General features: G+C 40.9%; 1 protein-coding gene across 4 annotated transcripts; it reads right to left on the bottom strand.

The window, feature by feature from the left end:
• Nucleotides 1-990: 990 nt before the first annotated feature.
• Nucleotides 991-21942, bottom strand: ttll11 (tubulin tyrosine ligase-like family, member 11). 4 transcript variants are annotated; one of them, XM_058617220.1, is made up of 11 exons: nt 21837-21923; nt 20863-21392; nt 17207-17306; nt 16675-16808; nt 14016-14306; nt 13041-13325; nt 11942-12037; nt 11747-11859; nt 4743-4985; nt 4297-4403; nt 991-2185 (listed from the first exon to the last, which is right to left on the bottom strand). In XM_058617220.1, exons 2-11 carry the CDS (start codon nt 21370-21372, stop codon nt 1872-1874), a joined length of 2193 nt encoding a protein of 730 aa, XP_058473203.1. In that variant the 5' UTR covers nt 21373-21392; nt 21837-21923; the 3' UTR covers nt 991-1871. The 4 variants fall into 4 exon arrangements, with proteins under 4 accessions (XP_058473203.1, XP_058473205.1, XP_058473202.1 ...); XM_058617222.1 differs by lacking the exons at nt 20863-21392; nt 21837-21923 and adding exons at nt 18345-18399; nt 18874-19353; XM_058617219.1 differs by having other exon boundaries at nt 20863-21942.
• Between the last annotated feature and the right edge of the window lie 170 nt (nt 21943-22112).

The raw sequence follows: 22112 nt of genomic DNA, 5'->3' as shown, positions 1-22112 counted from the left end.
TGTTGATTGTTAGTAACTTTATAATAAATCTATTTAAAGTGATCACAAGGCGGCAAACGTTTCAGTCCTTTCAGCGTGTGCAGCAGAGGATCCTTTACTGTGTGTCTATTTGAGTGTACGAGGTAAACAGCTGCTCACTCTGCAGGTGTTTATCAGTGTTCTGTGATCCATGTCACAACATGTGACTTCATCTCAGATACAAAATAAAAGAAAGAACAAAAATGAATAAGCATTGGGTGACGTAGTGACTGAATACTAGTCCAGTGTGTGATATTGAGGAGGGTTTATTGGCAGAAATTGAATAAACTACCCATAATTATGTTTGTATAATAATTGTGTGATCAATATTATAGTTCTTTGTTGGCTTTAAAATAAGTCTTTTACATTTACTTTATTCAAGGGCTTTGCTTTATGGAGGTCACCATCTTATGCCACTATGTTTCGGAGTGAATGAAGAAGAACGACATCCTCTCCGTTCTGTGAAAGGACACTGACACGCGCACGACAGACTCCTCCATTTGCTATAATCTGCACTCTCACCATTTGATGTCACCAGTTCTTACACACACTGGACATTTATAAATGAAGAGATTATTTTTCCGCGTGATTACTTGTGAAATAATGAACTCTCCATAGCAGCTGTGAGCATCACCTAAAGAACATAATTCTCTGATGGTCTAAAGCTGCCTGACTGGAGTAGCTGCTGAACTCAAAGGGGATAAGAGGCAACGTGCCTTTTCCCTTTGTATACTTATTCACTTAAATCATCGCTAATGAGCTCATGGAGCCAGGACGCACAGCTAAGCCACTGGCTGTAAATAGGCTTTCACCATTGAGCTAAACACAAATAAATACAATACAGTGCACACACACACACACTCACAGACACACTCACATCCATTTCTGTGCAAATGTAAGAGTAAAAAAAAGAAAAAAAGAAATTGTGCAAATTCAAGAATATAATCCACATACAAAGGACACAGGGTGTGTAAATCTACTGAAGCGGGGCAACCAGTGCAAATCCTGTCTGCTGTAGTGTACATGTTGTCGGTGTAGACTGTATGTAAAAATGGACTTTGTCTTCATGTTTGAAAAGTGAGGCTTAGGAAGTAGAATGAACACAGCAGTTAGCCACCAGGGGGCGACAACAAGAACCATGTTTGAAAAGAAGCCCACGGGAAAACGAGCCTAATTCTCACTTGATTTTTAACGTCGGTAAACATCTTCCTGAGGAGTTAATGGTCTCGATCACTAGTTTGAGGTCTTCTTCAATAGCACATGATGCCAATTTTGTAAATGATGTTCCCATTTAGAGGAAAATGGACGGTAAAGCACGGCATATATTAAGTGCAGATTGACAGGCATTACAATCCAGCAGGTGCCTGTTTGCAGGTGAAGTTTCTTAACACGCTAAATCTACAGGCTTCACAGCAGAGATGTGTTTCGCAACAAGAAGATGACGTCCCTTTTTATATACAGTGCATGTGTTGTTAGGCAAAGGTAAGCAAATAGCTGCTCTGTAGAGTCAGTAAGAATATTAATAGCAACCGTATCCTCCTCACTGACCACACTGTTCATATGTGATCACACCAGGACAGACAGATATGCACCGACCTCCTCACACCACTTCGTTCTCTTTACACAGCAAAAACCCCTGCAGACATCTTCCTCTGAAAGGAAAGCAATCAGGCTGAGAACAGTCCTCCTGTAAGTCAGCCAGCAGGGGTCAAGCGAGTCAGTTTTCTCAGCTCTCATCATCCCACCCCTTGCGGGAGCAGCCTACGAGTTATGGACACCTAATTTCCTTGCTCCTGTGGAGAAGGCTAAAGGCAGTGTTTGGGAGTGAGAAGACAGAGCTGAAGGTCTCCTCATCAGTTCTCCACGTTGGCCCTGAGCATACGAGGCTTGAGTCTTTGATGCAGCCGGTAGTCTTGACTGGCTGCTCTTCGCTGTGGAGCCGGGGAACTGAGCTGAGGGTTGGCCTGGCCGAGCGTCTGTGTCTTGACAGCTCGTGGCAGCGCCCTGCTGCAGCTCACCGAGCGTCTGTCTTCACCGCCCGGCTGGGACTCCAGCTGAGCCTCACACAGCTCCAGCAGGGACACGACCTGCTCCCTCAGCACCAGGGACTTGAACCTACGACCAGCCAGGAAGAAAAAGGCCTCCACAAATGCCTGTAGTCCCATCCCTTAAAAACCAAGAGAAGTTCAGGTGAGTCTCACCTCAGGACAAGAATAAATATAGGATGTAGAAAAAGATCAAAACGAGTACAATCACCTGAATGAATGAATTGTTGTTATTTATTACCTCCGAATGAGCCTTTAACATTTATATCAAGAGCTGGATCAGCTCTAAAGAGGACACCAAGGTCCAGGCTACATATGATCTCAAACACACTTGGAAGGGAAGAGTGAGGTGGAGAACATTCAGCTGCAACTTCACCAATAAATGTTGCTAAATTTCACACACTGTACCCTAAAGGAGGCATTTTGAGATGCTGGTGGTAGATGTTGTGACCTTGGGACAGAGCCAGGATTTTGTTAAATGCAAAGCTAATTTCCTATATTTAATAAAAGGATAATCTGAATCTAATCTAACAGACAAAATACACACTGGACCTTTGAAGGGTTAAAAGACGCCAGAGTCAATTTTATATTTTTCAGATCTTGCCTTAGGAATAAGGTCACAGTGACAAACAAAAACGAAAAGATCCAGTGTGTAAGAAGTATAGACATCTAATGGTGAGATTGCAGTAATTGCAGAGATTTTCCCATTTGCCATAAAATAAAAACATTTTATTTTTAAGATAGCAGCTTTTATTTTTTTTTTATTTAAAGCAATAACACACTTAAACAAAGATTCTTCTGGGAAGTATATTTTCAATTTCTGCCAATAAACCCTACAGTACTAAACCTTATTCACTGGACCTATAATAAACTGAGTGGGAGCTGCATTTTCACTCGAGGTTTTTCACATCGTCAACTGTAGCCTCAGTTATTATCAGCCTAGAAGAAGATATGAACAGAAAACCAAGAAATCCATAGAGAGGGAAACAATTACTTGGTTGAGTCACACTGATCTAACATGGTGAAGGTTTGCAGGTCATCTACAAAAGCAATTATTAAAATATCCCTGTAAACATCATACATCACAAACAAAACTTTAAAAATCCAATTTGTGATGTAAAAGAAAGTTTTCTACCTCTTCCTACTTCCCAACCACATCCACAGAATGAACCGACCCTGAATTCAGTCTCCCTGAATACGTATTAGCTCTTTCCAAATTCAGCCCACAATCTTGTCTGTACAGGCTGCTCCACCCTGGTCCACATGATCTCCATCCGTCCGCTCCGCCTCACAAACATTCCTCGCAAGGTGCAGCGTCTGAATAATTCATGTCTCTTTGCTGTCATTTTGTGATCTCGGCTCATTTCAATTATGGGTGCGCGGTGTCGGAGGGAAACTGACAAAGAATGACAAGCAATTATCTGCGAGCGCAGTATTTGCTCCGAGTCTCAAGGATACTCGGCTCTCTGTCCTCTACATGTTGTTTCTTTGTGAGGTTTATGTGTTGTGTGTGGGTGTAGGGGGACATTTTTTTGTAGGGTTAAGACCTGGTTTTAGGGTTAGGGCTAGAATTGGGTTTAGTTGGGGTAAGGGTTAGGCACTTAAGCCCCTTTTCCACCTATGGTCCCAGCTCGCCGCGCCGCGGTTTGGTTGTGTTTCCATTATAATATAGTACCTCCTCAACGTGGGTGGAGTCATCACTGCACGGCTGCATGAAACTGCACACACGAGTGACTAGTGACTTGTAAAGCAGTTGTTTTCAGTTGTTTTCAGTGCAACTGAATCATTAGAATCAGTTAATTAAAACTATTGGTTCAGTACTTCCTCCATGACCGGAGCACAGACTCCGTCTGACACAGTCATGGGACTGAAATACAGCGGCAGGGTTTGTGATGCAGCTCGCGACCAGCAGTGCTGTCGCTAAATACACCAGACTCCTCTGTTAAATGTTGCGATTTTAGACACTACCCAGGAAATTGTTGGAGATTAATCCACGTTTGTAGGACTGTTAAGTCTTTTTAATTGATCTATAGTTCATTTTTCGGCTTGTGTCGGACGTCACGCTCATGCCTTTTCCTGTGACTGCAAGTCTGGCCAGCAGTCTGGCAACGTCACACATAGTATCGCCTCAGCTCACTTGGAACCTCGCCAGAGCAGGTACTAAAAAAAGTACCAGGTACTATGCTAGTGGAAACACACCGTAAGAGTTTGTGTGTGTGTTTGCTTGTGTTACCTGCTTCTCTGGAGTCGGATATCGTCCCTGACCAACGACGTGTAATGTCTATGTAGAGGATATCCACTGAAGCCATGGTGAAGTTACTGTTACTAAGTTTACACGTCCTAAAAAAAACAATGTTTAAAATCAGACACACATTAGCACTGGGGTTTTTTTAACTACTTTGCTTATTTAGACACTCTTTAGACAAGGTAACGAGCAGGAGAATACTGAATGTGGCAGATTAAACTGGATTTAACTTCACATAGAGTGAAACTATGGAAGAAAAATTTAAATTCAGGAGGGGTGTATACAGTATATAAATGTATTTTTCAAGAAATAAGAACTAACTACTTTCAATTCTATTCTTTTGGGACCTCACTTTAGTTTAGTTTAGCAACTATTTTGGCAGAAGGCTATGAATCAGTAACGTTATTACATTCATTAAATTCATAAATTCATACCTGAAGAAGGTTCGGAAGGCAGTGGGGCCCAGACGCATGTTGCCCTTGACCCCGAGGAATCGTATGAACAGAGATGCAATTCGCTCCACCAGTCGCAGGCAGTTGAACTGTTTGCTGTACTTTGGATAAACCTGCTTCAGACACAGCGAGGGCAGAACTCCTTCCTCCAGACTCTTCTCTTGTTTCTCCCCCTCCACGGAAATCTCCTCCTTGTGTTCAAACCCTCCCGCCTTTGACTGTGACCTTTTGTTGTAGAACAATAAGACGAGGATTACACAAAAATATTAACCTAATTTCACTGAATTATACATTCAAAGACAGACAAAAGTAAATCCCTGAATGTATTTTGTGCTGTGCAGGGCTGAGTTACAGCCTCCAGGTCATGCAGGGCAGAGGCACAACACCATGAGGCCAAAGCAGAGAGCTTTTGTCAGCTGAGTAAGCGGCTGCCAAGCACCTGAGGTAGATAAATGCACCAAACATTTCACTTAAGTCTACACTTAGGGGCTGACTTGGCAGGAAGAAAAGAAAGAGTAATTCTGTATGAAGGACAAATGACTCCCCTTCGACTTCTTCCACTGACAGCCTCCGCACAGCCTTTACACTGTCAGTGCTTAATGTACAGCTTCAACATGCATCAGGAGCAAGAAATAAATGTGATAAGAGGTTCAGCGTATAATTATAAGAAATTCGTTTTTTTTTTTAGTTCTCCTGAAGAGAAAGTAAAACAAAGCTCAGACGTGAAGGTCACTTTAATCGCACGCGCGACTGTAACTCCAAGTACGGCATACCAAAGTGATGACAAAAGAAAACCACGGTGGATTCTCTGCAGTTGTTTTAATCAGCAAAGGCCATTTGTCACCGTAAGCCTGGGCTTGCATTAAGATCCAAATTGTCAACGCCAGCGCATTGACTGATGGCGGACAAATTGAGGTTATAAAGACTTCACGTTGAATGTCCTGAGCGAGGGAGGGGGGAAGCAAAAAAAAAGCACTTATGTCAGTTGCTTAATTTGACCAAAAGTCCATCAACCATGAACTCAAGTCATCAGTCTCGTGTGACACAGAGATGATCAAGAGTTACAAGGAGATGGGAAATTAAAAAAAAGAGGCATGACCTTAATACCAAGGATAAAAAACTGCTTTTGAAAATGTTTTACGAAAATAAATGAGGTCAAATAAAATAGCTTTTTTTTGGCATTGAATTGGGATAACTTATTGGCTTTCAGATTACAGTCAGGTAGAACAACATTGTTAAAGATGTCACCTTTTTAAATAGTTTCTTGTTGGTACAATTACAGTGCTGAATTCTACCAACTGTGCACCTACTTTTGGTCACATTCATTTCTTTTGCCAGTTAGATGTTATACAACCCTCAAGGATTTTGGTAAATCTCATCGAAAATGAATGGAGCCAGGAGTTCTGTGTGCTTTTACCTTTGGGTCTGTGTGGTAGTGCACACTCTGTGCTTTCCTAACATCTCCCTCACTCTCATTTCAGCTTTGTTGCCACTATTTCTCCACAGCACAACTAATTACAGCTCTTTTTTTTACCTGACTAATTTGATAAAGTCACTGTGACCTCATAGAAAAGTCTCATTAACTCGAATAAGTGACGGACGCCTGTGTGGGTGCAAAGAGATTTTTTAGGATAACACCTGGCGTCAACATGTATTGGCAACAAAGAGAAGAACATAAAGGTAATTTCACATCAAGGGCACGCAGTACTGCCGACTAAAACGAGGCAGGTTCTTTCTCCATGAATTAGTGAGCAGTGTGAATGGCACTGAGGGAGCGCTGCTGAATGTTTAATAGAATCAATCATCCCTCAGCAGCCACAAGGACACCGCCCACATCTATTTAGACAGGACAGGCTCAGCTAAAAACAGACATGTCTTCTGCAGAAGCCAAAAAGCCAGACAGACAGTGACGGGAATGTCTGTAAACACTCCCAGCACACAGAGAGGAAACTGACGGAGGCAAAGCCAGAGGGTAAAAGGTGAAGAATGGGCGAGTTATTAAAAACGCATTCAGGAGGGCCGGGGCCAAACGATACCGAGTGTACGTGTGAAAGTCTGAGCCTAATTTGGCTGTCATTAGCCAGCTATTTCTGCTCTCCTGGTGAGTAAATGTTTAAAACTACTCCACACTGTCAAAAGTCTCAAAAAGGGTGTCAAGCATGTCAGTTTTTACAGAATTAAAGCGTCTGTGTGCACCTATTAACGTTTCAAAAATCAGAAACGACTTTCCTCTGAGCGTGACTCACGCTAAACAAAGAAGATGAGAATAGAAATATTCCCCCACGGGAAACAATGAACTCTTCGTATGTGTTTAAGATTTAAAACCCACATGTTATGTTATCACTTCTTTCTATGCACACATTTTACCCAAACATTTACTCGATTAAAAAATATGACAATGACTCATGTTTTTTTTTTTTTAAAGTTGAACTCAACTTGGCTGAGACTGCAATCCATCATTTTTCCCTTTTTAAAGCAGATGATGTGTTTGTACCTTACTTCAAGGTACGTGCGCCTCTGAAAACCAGCTTTTTGTTCTCACCTATTCCAAAATACCTCTCACAATGGCACATAAATCCCCCTCAGAGTCATTGTTCAGAAAAAATTAATGAGCTAGGTGCGAGAAGTACATGTAACGGATACCATCACACCCTCCTTCTCACAATTCCATATATATAGTGCTCTTTCCACAGGTCTTGTCGCTCTCTTGGCCATTTTAACTTTACTTATTTTTCTTACATAAGCTCCCACTTCGTCTCCTTTAAATAGCAGCACCATTGTATTACTTTGCTGTACCTTTTGCACTGTGTGCCTGGTCACTTCTCATTGCTTTCTTACTTCATTTTGTTGAGTGAAATTCATACAGGGGTTGATTCAGTCTAAACTGTACGTTCTGACTGACTGAATCCCATCCATCCTACTGCACAACAGCTGTCAGTGATCACAGCACAGGTATATTTACTTTACCAGTACACCATCACCACCATCTGTGCAGTAAACAAATCATTTAACCTCCCACAACAGTGCTGAGAATGTTTTGTTTGTGCTTTGAGAGTGAGTCTGCAGTTCTTCCCCATTTAAATGCATCTCTGCGCCGAATCTAAAGTGGACGGGAGCTTGAATCATGTTTTAATAAAAACTTTTAAGGCGCCAGTGTCTGCAAAAGACAGTTCTCATTTCACTTTATCAGCCCCATTTGTCTCCTACGTCAGTAATCCAATTGGAGGTCTGCATTTTCACACGTAGCACCTCATATTTCAACCACATGTGGATCTCTGAGCAATTACCACAACACGGCAGTCGTGATTTGACCTAGTTTTGTGGAACACGCATTTCTAATATCGTATGATCATGTTTGTGATAGGCTAAAATTGTGGTCGATATAAAAAACATACTCCCACTGAAGATTTATTTTTAGCACTTCTGAAACTTTTCATGGGCACTTCCCGCAGCGCGGGAATGCTGCCATGCCCACACGGAAACAAAATTGCGCGCAGTCACTTGGCGATGGTTTGAATGTAACAGACACTTATTTATATTTAAAAGTTACAAACTACAGCGTTAACATGGATAAGAGTCAAACATGCGGGAACACTGCATGTGCCTTTGTGCCCGCGCAAATTCATCAACACCAGACTGTGGAAGTGAATGATAAATGAGTTCCTACTGAGGGCCCTGTGTCGTTGGCTGCATTAATAAGATTTTTCAGAGCATATCCAATTTTAGGCCTAATTTAATAAACATTGGCACTAGCTAGTTGGGACATAATTAGCATATCACACCCTCCCCCAACCACAAGACACTATCTGCACAGCTGACAGGAAACTTCGCTGCGATCATGACCTGATATGAATATTTAATCTTTTATTCTTTTCTGGTTCAACACAATTAACAAATTGTACACCATAGACTCAGTTTAATTCAATACATACAGGAATGTCTATATTTGTGTGAATTCTTTTTACATCTTTTTTTACATCATCAACAACATATTTTAAGGTACTTCAAGTACCAGCTAGAAATGCACCTTTACTCTATCTCCTACAAGGCTTATTGGATAGAAAGAGATTAAATTATTATTTAGTCAGTATTTAGTTGAGTACCGACTGTCCAATTCATGCCAAGTAACTGAGAATTCAGATCTCTAACCACACTCTCTGTAGCCCAGGCGCTGACTTCTGTTACGTTTTGTTGCCATCTCATTGTCACATGTTGTTACCGTTAGTTCAAATAAAGCTATTACCCGATTCCCTTTCCAAACATTGACATGCAGTGAATTCAAATATTAAGCATGACTGTGAGTCACTACAGCTTCTTGCAGGGCATAAACCCTGTCTTTGCCAGCGTCATTCTTACAGAGGCACCGAGTTAAATTATATTAAAGATCACTGCACTTGTTTCTCACTCGACTTAAGCCTCTTGTCGCCACAGGACTTCAGATTACAGACACTCTCACACTCTGATATCTAACTTAGATTTCCTTGCACTATTTAACTGGCTTCAGGAGGCTTAAATATGGAGGGTAGGTGTCAGTGTACATCTAAAGGGGGGAAATAAATGGAGGAATGTACTTTACAGCACAAATGTGGTTGTGAACAACTGAAATATAAAGTGAGAATCTTGTTAAGTGCAATTCAAGCACTGATATCTGCTATAACTCCCTTAAAGGGGACATATTATACCCTATTTCCCCCATTAAAATAGTTCCCTGGTGTCCTAATGAACATGTCAGTGACATGCCTTGGTCAAAATACCATAAGGATGAAGCATCATAGCAGTTCAATAACCCTGCTAAGCCCGCCCCTTTCAGAACGCTCGGTTTTCGTGCTTGGTCCCTTTACATGCAAATGAGACACAGGCAAACACACACCCACTTCTTCCAGGGGGTTTCTGATTTGTCCTCGTTACAGCGCTTTACAGCTCTATTCGTCTCCCCCTCCCTCCACTAGTTCTCTGACAATATCAACATGGCAGCGTGCGCAGAAAACAGCCAGAGTGCCGTCACAGGAAGAGACGTTCTACATAAGGATCGAGCCGAACAGTGCCGAACTGTTAATCAGTTAAAAACACTTAGGAACAGCACCACTGATCGCCAGCGGCGCGCGGCGAGCTGCATAAGCTGGCGCTGTATGTTACTGTATCAGACCGGTGACTATGCTCCGGAGACCTCGTCACCGCGGCACCGCTGATCGCCAGCGGCGAGTGGCGAGCTGCCTAAACGCATACAGCGGCCGTTTAGGCGGCTCGCCGCTGGCGATCAGCGGTGCCGCGGTGGCGATCAGCGGTGCCGCGGTGGCGATCAGCGGTGCCGCGCTGGCGATCAGCGGTGCCGCGGTGGCGAGGTCTCCGGAGCATAGTCACCGGTCTGCACCGGAGCTGGCGATCAGTCGCATACAGTGGCCGTTTAGGCGGCTCGCCGCTGGCGATCAGCGGTGGCGATCAGCTGATTTTCACAGAGAGTGCAGCACCTCTGCACAGAGAGTGCAGCACCGCTGATCGCCAGTGGCGAGCGGCATAAACTGCCGCTCGCCGCTGTATATGTGATTGTATCAGACTGAGTCTGTGCTCCGGTCATGGAGGACGTACTGAACAAATATTTTTAATTAGGACGTGTCAGAATGGTCAGTTATGAGCTCTATGTGACCTTTTCTTAACAACGTGTGTGTGTTTGTACGTCGGTGAAATACGTCCCCTGACTAAATACGGCGACCGCTGTCTAGTGCGAACACACGTTTGCTGACTTTATCCGGCACATTAGCTTCATATATCAAATCCTCTGTGGAAGTTTGTGTAAAACACTGTGCTCCACTGTGCAGCCACGAACAGCACCCTTGTCCCTCCGTGTTGACATAATACCGCTCTTCCTCCCTCGCCTGCACTCTCGCAGGGACAAGGTGGAGCTAAGGTGGAGCTCTCGAAGTAAACTTACTGGTGGGGCGGTAACATTCGCGGTGAAATGCGCATGCTGACGTCATAAACGCAGGGAATTCAACATCGAGTGTTTTATCGCCTATACTTACACTAAGGGGAACCACGAAAACATGACGGAGTATTCTTTTTCCACACTTTGGTGACTGGTAGGGCCCCCAGAGTCCCAAATATAAGTATTAAAATGGTTAAAAAGTTGATTTTGCGTAATATGTCCCCTTTAAATCAATAAGATGCTGGCAAAAAATGAAAATAAAAAGTAATACATTTGCATAATAGTCACAGCACTATTGTCCTAACACACACACGTTGAGTCCTCACTAACTTCACAACAAAAGGTTTGAGTCAATACAAAATGAGGGATATTGGACTGAAGATTAAGAAGATTTATGTTAAAGTATAAAAGCAATAATTCTTTCTAGGGCAGGTACCAAAGGTAGTTCTGTTGATCGGAGCTAAATGAAAATGCAGCATTGCAGGAGTATTTAACAACATATGAAAGGTGGATTATACCAATACATCACTGGTATTATCCCAGGTAAGATATTCCCCTCACTTGCAGAACAAAGCAGATCTAATATGTGATACAGAAGTTAATCTACGGGGAAAGCAAGAAAGGGGCAAGGGAAGGAGAGAAATAGTGATAGCAATAAGCAAGAAATGGAGCCGGCGGTAGAAAAGAAAGACTAAATCCTCTTGTCACAGAAGAAAAACAGATGAGAGAGGAAAAGAAAAAGCTATCTACTATGGTAGAGGGAATTTACTGCCAAGCACCACACAATGCTAGTCAGCCGGAGAAACTGAGCCACTAGACTCATAGAGTAAAGTGTGAATTTCCACCACGGCTCAGCTGAATTTAATTTTTCCATCTAACAGGCTTATAGAGAGCTGTTGAGTGGTGCAGCGCTGGGCTCTGAGGAGGGAGTGGCAGAGAAAGGTGTCATGTCCTTAAGTGGACTCTTAAGACCAGCAGACAAAGAGCAGAGGATTTAAGAACTTCAACCTATGTGTTTACTGTGACTGTACTGCTGTGTTTTTAAGAGTGTGTGTGTACTCACACTGAAGCTTTCTTGAGACCAGGGTCCATGAGGCGCAGAGTGTCCCTGATCACACCCACTTTGACGTCTTCGTCCACAGGACTGGGCACATATTCAAAAACTCCTGGTGACACCTGAAACAAATATTTATTACAACACTGACAGTAAAAAAAATATAACAGACTACAATATAAATGTGTTGACACTCTCTTTTACCTCCTTTTCATGTTCTATCCTCATACTGGGGTTGGAGTTCACCTCTAGTAAAATTGGCTTCAGGTTCTTCATCAGCAGAATGTCAAAACCTAATATCTGAGGTACAAACAACATTATATTATACAAAAATATATACTAGTGTAACACAAAGTAGGGATGAGCCGATACAATACTCAGTAACGGTCCGACGCTGGTCAAAATATTGCACGCTTTACTATGCACAGACTGTAAAAATGTAAATAAAAATCATCAACAGCATTTAAGCTGAGTCATGTTGTGGGCTTCTTATTTCTTCTTCATGGGAGAAGAATATGTGTTACACAGCTGGAGAATTGTGTTTTTGAAGTAGCTTGAAATGGCTATAGCACACATGTGTTGTGAAGTGCTTCATAGTATAAAAATGACTGTATCAGACCGACATCGGTATCGATACATACTCAATCAGCATCGGACACGAAAAAGAAAACATACAAGGTTTATGTGAGCACTGATAGATGAGAAATAGATACAAAACTTCCTAGTATGCTTTCTACAGGTTAAGCTGCCAACAATACAATATTTCCACCAATGTACCAGTCTTTCTCAAATAAAAAAAACTATAGGAATAGGAAAAACTAATTGTCTTCATGCACCACAAAATCTTATGCCGACACTTAATATAATCTGTTACACATTCAGGTAACATTCAGTAAGGGAGGATTCCATGCATGTGCAGTTTAACTCTTTGAGTGAGTATGCAGTAAGTCTGCAGTCAATGTTTTAGGCATTGACTGCAGACTTGCCTGTTTGTAAATGAGTACTGCAATGACACACATACACATCTGAAACTACAGCAAGGCCTCAAGGCTGTCAATTGTTCTGAAGAATTCCTGAATCACCACCACAGAATGTCTTCCTTGGGCTATAACCTACATCTCGAAAGCTTCTCATCTAAATCTCTGTCCTTTACTTTTGTGACTTACTAACAGACAAATGCAGCCAAAAATATAATGTCCTTGGATGAGGTTAAAATAGATCATGGTACATTACGTCAATCAGATGACAGTTGAAGGTAAAGCACATAATATGATGTTCTCCCTACAAGGTGTTAGCCACCTACCTGGAAGCATGTGGGTCCTGGTTTACCTGGTGGTATTTCAGCCTGGTAATAGACTTTAAGTTCAGGCACCACGGCAATGACAGTTTTGATGACGAGAGCGATGATGTCCGACCACACCCTCTTGATGTCTACACCTTTGGCTGCCAGCCTGTAGAGGACGCTGGAGAGAGTGCGCTTGCTGCCCGTGTTCTGGCTGTCGGAGTGGATGAAGTTTCCACTGTGGACGTTGAGGGAGTAATTCGTCAAGTGCATGAAGACGTGGCTGAGATTCTTCTGGCTTGGCTCCTACATAATCAGAACAAGAGTGACCTTAATTTTGAGTGTATGCCATAAAATTAGAAGAACAAAGATAATATCTTTAAAGTAGGGCTGGGCAATATGGCTTATAAAATAATATCTCAATATTTTTAGGCTTAATATAGCTGGACACAAGCAGTTTGTGTGAGCTCACGGAAAGTTTGTTTTTGAGGTTTGTGGTTCTAACCATATAGAGACAAATTATACATTGTAAATAACAAAAAATACAGTAATTTCTGTGTTCTAGCAGGTTTATGATCTGTACATATTTAAAATACCTTTAATTAAAGATGATACAGAGTATTTTTAATGTTCAATAAAAGATATTTAAAGGTGTAAGAAACAATGAAATTGACTATGAATATAGTCAGATTCCACTGTACAACAAATAATTGCGATTGTTTTTTGTTGAGTAAGTTTTCTTAAATAATCTTATGTCAATTCAGTGTATCTTTAATAAATACTTAATTTAATATCATGTTTATACTTAATTTAATATCATATTTGACAAACTTCCTAAATATCAGTACTGCAACAACCAGGAAAAGACACCACAGATACCATATTGCAATAGGACAATATCAAAAATCAAAGATGTTATTGATAAAATATCGATACAGTGCCCAGGCTGACTCTAAATTAAAAACCCACCAGCATGAAAGGCACTGTCATGGTTACCTGGTAGGGCTCTGTGCAAAAGCGTGTGAGGCCTTCCTTGGCAATGTAGATCTCCAATGGCTCCATAGACTTTATCAGTACATAGAGGCGGATATCAAACTTGAGCTTATCAATGAGTAACGGCTTGTGGATGTACTCCTGGACTACACCCTGTTTGGCCTGTGAACCTGCCATGAGTTTTAGGTCACTGGGGTCACGTATGAGGTAGATGCCGTCCCCCTGAGAACCCCCGTCTGGCTTGACAATGAAGGTAGGATTCACGGTGGCATCATTCTCCTTCACCATGCGAATCTACGACAAAGGAAAGAGAAACAGTTCACAATGACCTTAATGATCCAGACGCCTTCAGTACATAAATATTCCAGCTGCAATGATTAACCAATTAATACATGAATCGCCACTATTTGGATAATTCATTGGTTTGGGTGTTTTGGTTTTTTTAAATGAATAAAACCTTTAGAGAAGCTGAAAAGCTAAAACATCCATCATGCAATTATTTCTTCGTGTAAAGCATACCTAACATGACCATACAATATACACTTACATTCCGTGAGAAACAGGTTTGTTTCTGGAATAAAATTATGGTATTTTGGTGCCCCCTGCTGGACATTATACAGAGCTGCAAATATATAATTTTTGTGGACCAGAATCAGTGGTACTATCTACCATTTAAGCATATTTATTTGGCAAAACTGAAAAGAACAAAGAAGGACAACCTTTTGTAACTTTCCTTAATAATAGTGTATTTCTTCTGTAATTAGATGTGACGTACAGTATGTGTACTGTTGTACATCATGGCAATTTAGCGGTTGACTGAGAAATCTTAATCTGTAGCTCTTAACTTGTTTTAACACCCAAGTTCATGAACAAAACATGTCTGGACTGTTTAAAAGTGCATGTAGGACCATGTGGTGAACAACACATGTTGTTTTCATGGTAATCAATCAGATTATTAATCAAGCAGGCAAAAGCAGCACAGAGCAGCTTATTCTACACACTCACTATGATTTGTTCAGAGGACAATTTAAGTAAATAAATCACATGGTAAGACGTACCAGAGAACTATAAAGGGAAGAATGCATTCATGTGTTAGAGTCCTTCAAGCAAAGTGAGCAATGAGGCAAAAGTTAAACGGACCATACTATAATAAGAGTACTGTTGCAGTGTAGGATGGCAAGTATCCACGTCAAAGGAACTATAAATAGGGGTGGGTCCTAATATCAGTTTGGTGCTATATCGGCATCCTTCCTCGTGCAATATGATAATTGATGCGCCAGGGCAAATATCAATATTTTAATTAATAAAGCTCTAAACTAAAGTAAAAACTCCCTGCCAGTTTCACTTGTAAGGTGTCGTTAATTGATCTCGATGCTACTCAAATAAATTAGGGAAACTTGGGTGGAGGTTACATGGCTGAAGAAGAGGGAGTTCACAAGCAGGATATTGGCAGAGAAAAGCTAGGTTAAGAGATGCCTCATCCATGTTCAATACATAGACTTTATGCACTTTGTTCTCTATGTTGAAATCCTGCACTTTGAACTAGTGGACCATGTATCGCATATCATATCGCGAGATAACCTGTGATTTCCATCCCTAATAAAGAATAAGAATGCATTTTATGACAGAAATGTATAAATATGTAAAATAAGAATGTTTTTCTAGTTGTTTTTATATGTAGCTTATATTTGTTAGTGTTTTTTTTCAGTTAAATCTGTTCATTGATGTTTGCATCGTTTGGTCTGAAACATATTTACCCATAAATTTATGTGATTGCAAAAATGTTTAATCTTACAAGTACTTACAAGTAGAATCATCCCGTATGTATAAAAGACTTATCCTTAGGGACGGGCGAGAATATTTGATCGTTCCTTTGATTATAAAATGTCAATCAGATAACGCAACTATTTGTAAGTATTTTAAAAAGACACATTATTATATATTATTAGCTTTGCTCTGAGTCTGGGTCTGAATGCTGCAGGATGTTTGGAGTCATTGTTTACATTTGTATTCATTTATAAACCTGTGGTGTTGTGCTGCAAAACAGGGAGGAAGATTTCTCTCTGACAGCTCAGACAGGTTAAAGCAGGGATGTCAGAAAATTCTGGGACTGAAATACTATATTTAAGAGGGTTTTTTGTGCCTGTAGATCCACCATGATCTGGTTAAACTTGCATAAAATTGTTGAAATTACACGAGAAATATTTTAAGCTCTTGTTGTTTAAAAATTATTATGCTATAATTTTACTGGTCCGCTGTACGTGGCCCCTGAACTAAAATGAGTTTGACACTCTCCTGGGTTAAAGCAATGTTTGCATTAAAACACAGCAGGATGTTCCTACAACAGCTGTGTTTCAGACCTGCATCTTCTAACACAGATCTGGTTTATGATAACTGGCCGGGTGTGTACAAACACTGATATTTCATGTTAAGGTTAATTCCTCTTTAGATTTGACTACCATTTTGCTTGAAATGCTTGATATCTCTAGTCATTTCAATCTTTTGACCTTTCATGGCTGTTTAAACTTACTCATACGACAAATAGAGTCCATGTTTTGACTGACATATATTGTAGTAAAGCAATTTTTGATTTCACTTTCACAACAAAAAACTACACTGATATCAAATCAAGTCATCATGTTTTTATGTCACACAACTATACCTGTGTGGAGAACTGCTGGTACTCCTCAGGCAGGATCCAAGAACGGGGATAGAAGTCATACTCTTCAGGGAACAGCTCCTGCGTGGTCCGCATTGCACGACTCAGGTTGATCTTTCTCAGCATATCAATCATTCCTGGAATGCACAAAGCGACGTTCGAGAGTCGCACTTGGAGGTTTACTTGGAAATAAGGAAGGAAATCACATTCTGTAAGCACAGATAGATGCTATAAAATAACGTCCCTGATATCGTGAATTCATCTATTGCAGACTATAGCAGACAATAATCTCATGAGACTCTAATGTGATGATTACTGTCATGGCATGAAAAGGTGAGCATTGGACTAATGAGGATCAGTAAGGCTTTGACTAAATCCCTCCTGTTGTGATAACAAAATACCAAGTACACATGAAGTGCTGCAAGCTGCATTAAAGCCAAGTCTCCATCGTGAGCCACAGTTCAACAAGCATTAATGGAGGGTGCTTCGTGTGAACAGAAGGCCCTCAGAGAGGATTAGGAGAGTCGCGAAATACCTGGGAACTTGTTCACCTGCCCTGAGACAATATTTTCATTATCATGGAAGGAGACGCCGTGCCAGTAGATATCGCAGGCTGCTCGTCTCCCCAGAGGAAACTGAAGACGGAGAGAAATGTGAAAGCAGGAGAAATGATTAAAAAACAATTCATTCAGAAACGAAGACTTCTTTTTTGCGCCCTTTATGAGACAGTGAGAGTTTAAATCTAATTGAGATTTTCCTGACAGATTTGCGATATAATGTGTTCAGTCAGGCTTCCGTTCAGTATTAAATACACATAAAGGAGCAATGCCAGATGAGACATCATCAAACTATTGGCATAAAACAATAAAATAAAAACCTCTAGGATTTGCTAATTGCATTGTCACTAATTACAATAGTTTGTTCAGCCCTAATCTTTAGAATGACTCAGGACATTGGGCCGGTGATCGTAGAGAGGAAAGATAATCTTGCACAAAGATGGCAGGTAGTGTGTGTTCTGTAGGTTGGAGCGAGGGAAGAGGAGAGAAGTGATACTATAAAAGGATTTAGAGAAAGCTGGGAAATCCTACTGGCACAAGACACAGCTTTTGTCCTCAGTATCTCTACTTCTGCCCACACTCACACCACACACTATCCATCCATTGTTGGATTTAATTAAATTAAAAGCATCACACAATCATGTTTTGAATATTTCCATGATTGGAAACTCAGCAGTTTAATTTTAAACTTAATTCAAAAGTATCCAATCATGAATTACTTTTTAAATAATCAACTTTGAGTATTAAAATAGCTTCCACTTTTCTGCTATTTCACCTTTAGCTTTGTATTAATGAAAAATCTGTTTATATTCATAGTTTAATTAAAAAAAGGTGATGCCTAATTTACACACCACTTTATTCAGAGTCATATTTTTTCCAGATCTCAATACAGCAGGGGTTGTCTTTTTCATTACGTGAATTCACCGCAAATACTCTAGTGACAATCGTCTAACTTAATTGTGATAAAGCTGCTACTGGGTGGAAACGTTATAACCCTCCTCTGCTCATGTGTGAGACTCACAACCATATAAAAAAAAATCTCATTATTCTTTATTGCATCAATGTGCACCATGAAGAGGAGAGTGATTCAAAGAGGAACGTTATGGTTTAACTTACTGCTCATGATGTGCTTTTTTTCAGTGTGGAAACTCGTCCACGTCCTTAAAATCATCTAAAAAAATAAAATAATAATGTGTTTAAGTAAATGCATATCCACACATAGACTATGTGTGTATATATATATGTATATATATATATATATATATATATATATATATATATATATATATATATATATATATATATATATATATATATATATATGCATATATGTACACACACACACACACACACACACACATAGACTTATACACATTATTATTTTACGGCCATGTATGTAGATTTGATTTCTTTTGCATTTGTTTCCCAATCCTCTATCTTTATATTTTTGGGTTTGTAAATGATCAGAAAATGCCCTCCTCTTATTACCACCCAGTTTGGGGTTAATATAATGAAAGCTCACATCCCAGTTGGAGGCAATCAACACTGAGCCGGTATTTATTATGTAATAGACTTTCTTTAAATTTATAATATCACGACTCTATATCAAGTAGTACCGAAAGGTCAGCAGTGCATCATCACTCACCACCTCTGCTAAATCCTACCCTGCCGACCAACCACCACACAGTCCTGGTACAAGAGAGACGGACCAGTGACAGAATTACATCTCATTAATGAGATAGCGTGCAAGCGTGTGAAGCAGGGAAACCCTGCCTCATAAGCCAAGACGGCTATAAATACAACCAGAGAGATGCCAGCGTATAACTGTCTAACCACATCAGGGAAGGAGGTCAAAATAATCAGAGTAGTTTCTAAGCTATCGGGCCGACAAACAAGCTTCCTGTGGGTGTGTATGGAAAGATGAGACATAGTGTACATCCACATTGGAGCCATTGTTGGGGACCTAATCACCACACATGGGTCAGTTCTAGACCTTTTACCTACAAAGACATGTTTTTTCCATTCAAAGCATAAAAGGCACAAGAAGGCACCTTTAAAAAAATAATGTGCTTTGATTAAAAAGTTCACTTCATCAAATGGCTTTTAAAAAATACCAAGCCTATGACCAAATGCGTGGTTATTGGTCTAATTTTTGGATGTTGCCCTGTGGCTTAGTATTCTCTCTCTCTCTCTCTGCCTCAAAGAGGACTAAAAGTCTATTGGATTAGTGGAGCTTAAGGCTAATCATTTCCCACTGTAAGAGAATGCCATATGCTGAAAGTCAGTTGATAACATTTTTGAGGCCACAGAAAACTGCAGGTGTACCAAAACAACGCCCTTATTAACTGTTAACATATCATGCCATATTGTAAAACTGAGGTTTCAACCCCTTGAACGATGTTAAAAGGTACTTTTAGAGTGACACGGGGATCTACAGTGCCCTCCACTTTGCTGGGGGGGTGGACAGTGAGGACAAAGTGTGGTAACGTATAGTACATCTAGTCTACTATTTCAGATACGAGACATGGAAGGATTTTAGTGTCACTGCATGGTCACCAGTGACAAGTAGAGTCTACATTTCCCCTGTCTCGTGGCTTCACCCATCTTTACTCCTCATGCATAATGAAGACCACATTAATAATGGCTGAAAGCAGGTATTAATTGCATCACATTTAAAGTGTCCAGATGGTGTTTGTGGCTCGGAGTAAGAAGAACGGGATCAATTTGCCATCCCATAAATCTTTTAAAGTTGTTGCTTTGTATTTAGAATAACTTGTGTCCACAGCCATCCGCAGTCCTTTTGTAATTTAGGAGGTATGCAATGTCAGCTTGTGTCTGGGTTAAAGGTTATCATGCCATCTAATGAATGAAAGTATTTGGTGGTCTTACTGCTGGAGAGCTAAGCCGCAGCGTGTTTCCACAGAGTAGATAAAAGTTATTCAATTGAAATAGAAGCGAAAGTATATTGTTTGCAACGCCTTAAACGTCTGAAAATAGAGCTTTTGTAAACTAATGTAAAATCTACTAAATACTGATTTGATTTGGTTTGTTTAAGGGCCCGGTAAAGTGATCTCAAGTTGTCACAGTGCTTTGCACATTTGCTCTAATACTTCGACAGAGACACAGATATAATACATGCAACCTTTTCTTATGTGTGACTGTGACCTCTCCCACCATAATCCAGCTCATTGCACCCACTGGCATTCCTCAACGTGAAGGCAACAGATGGCAACAGAAAATGTGTATGTGTCAGCTACAATAAGCCACCTGCCTGTAGAATATCTGTCTTGACTTTAAGCCAATTCACAGCATGGTTAAGACACAAGTGGCATACTATGATTCTTAAGGACTATTTCGAGTCGGCATTAAACATCAGCGAAGGTGCTTGGTGAGATCTCTACCTAAAAAAAAGCAGACATATGGTTGTAATTAAGAACAGAGATTAAGAGAGCAGTAAAGTATAGGTTATCCATCCAATTGAAGCACTAATGCACTAAGTGGCAAGTTCCTGACTAACCCAGTTAACCCAGTCACCTGATTAGTTAAACCTGCAAAGCACACAGAGAAAAAAGCATTTCTCCAAGACAGACAAAAAAACGAGCGAACGAATAATAAAAACTTTCACATAGCACACCTCTTTCCACTTCAAGTACTTGATGCTTATTTTCAGAGCCTCCAATGAGGTTTTGGCTTTAGATGTATCCACTGTCACTGGTCTTCTCTTTCTTTGAGAAAGTTTTAATCCATCCTCGCGGCGTGTTTCTTGGACATTTTTGGATGCATGGACGGTCACACAGTTCCCATTAGACTCTGACTTGCCCTGCAGTACCTTTCCAGTCCCTCTGACGTGAAGGGTCTGCTCATGCTCCAGTCTGTTCTGGTTTCTCCCAGAAGGAGCAGAAACTACAGACCCATGTGATGGCAGATCTGAGATGTGTTTACCACTGCAGTTCTTGTCATCTTTCCCCTGCTTAGTACGACCTTTCCCTCTGAGTTTGGAGGTGATGGAGGGGCTGGATGCGTCTCCTCCAGATGTGTTGATGCTGGAGGGGTCCGGTGATCCAGAGGCAGGGGGAGAAGGCTCTTGGAGGTGCTCCTCAGCATCCACACCCTGCTTCCCTTCATCCTCGCCCAAGGTTTTCATCTGCTCGAGTTGCACCTTTACTTTGACATAATGATCACTCATGCTGTGAAATACTGCTGGACGGGGGACAGTGGTACCACAGAGTGCAACAATCCAAATCCGGCGAGGTAACCTTGCTCTGACACAATGTAGTGAGCATTTCTAGCCTAAGGAGCTAACAGAGAGGATGTACGTCCACAAGTCCTGCAGTGTTACCTGGAAAATCCGGTTGACATTTTACGCTAAAGATGTACACGAGCTGACGTCGCTCACTAGCAGAAAACATGAATTTAATGAGCAGCTATATGCAAGCTGTCATAAACATACTGTAGCTGCTAAAGGAACGCAGCACTTACTGTAGCCAACACGGGTGCTAGCAGCTGTGGAAAATTAGCTAAACCCGACAGTAGCCTGCCAAAGTTAATTTAGCTAACGTATGGTTTCTAGTTGAACTACCCGGTAAATCATGACAGAGTTTAACTTACAGTTACCGATATGTGTTTTTCTAGCAGAGCAACGTTGTTCAGAAGCCTATGGTCCTCGGCTGTGTGTGTGTAATCGCTGCTGTGTTGTCATGAGCAGCAACAGAAGGCAGAGCAGCGGCGCAGTCTCCAGCTGATGCTGCCTTTTCGTCTCCTCGTACCTCCGGAAATTATTATTTTTTAACTTTTCTAACATAGTTTATTGTGTCTGTATACATACAACAAAAACGCTGCTGGTGCTATATGGTGTCTGAGGTTTCTACGCAACTGTGTTTTACA

This window comes from Solea solea, chromosome 19 (genome assembly GCF_958295425.1).
Source record: "Solea solea chromosome 19, fSolSol10.1, whole genome shotgun sequence".
Taxonomy (NCBI): domain Eukaryota; kingdom Metazoa; phylum Chordata; class Actinopteri; order Pleuronectiformes; family Soleidae; genus Solea; species Solea solea.
The sequence above is the reverse complement of the archived record's forward strand: the minus strand, read 5'-3'. Positions and strand labels throughout refer to the sequence as shown.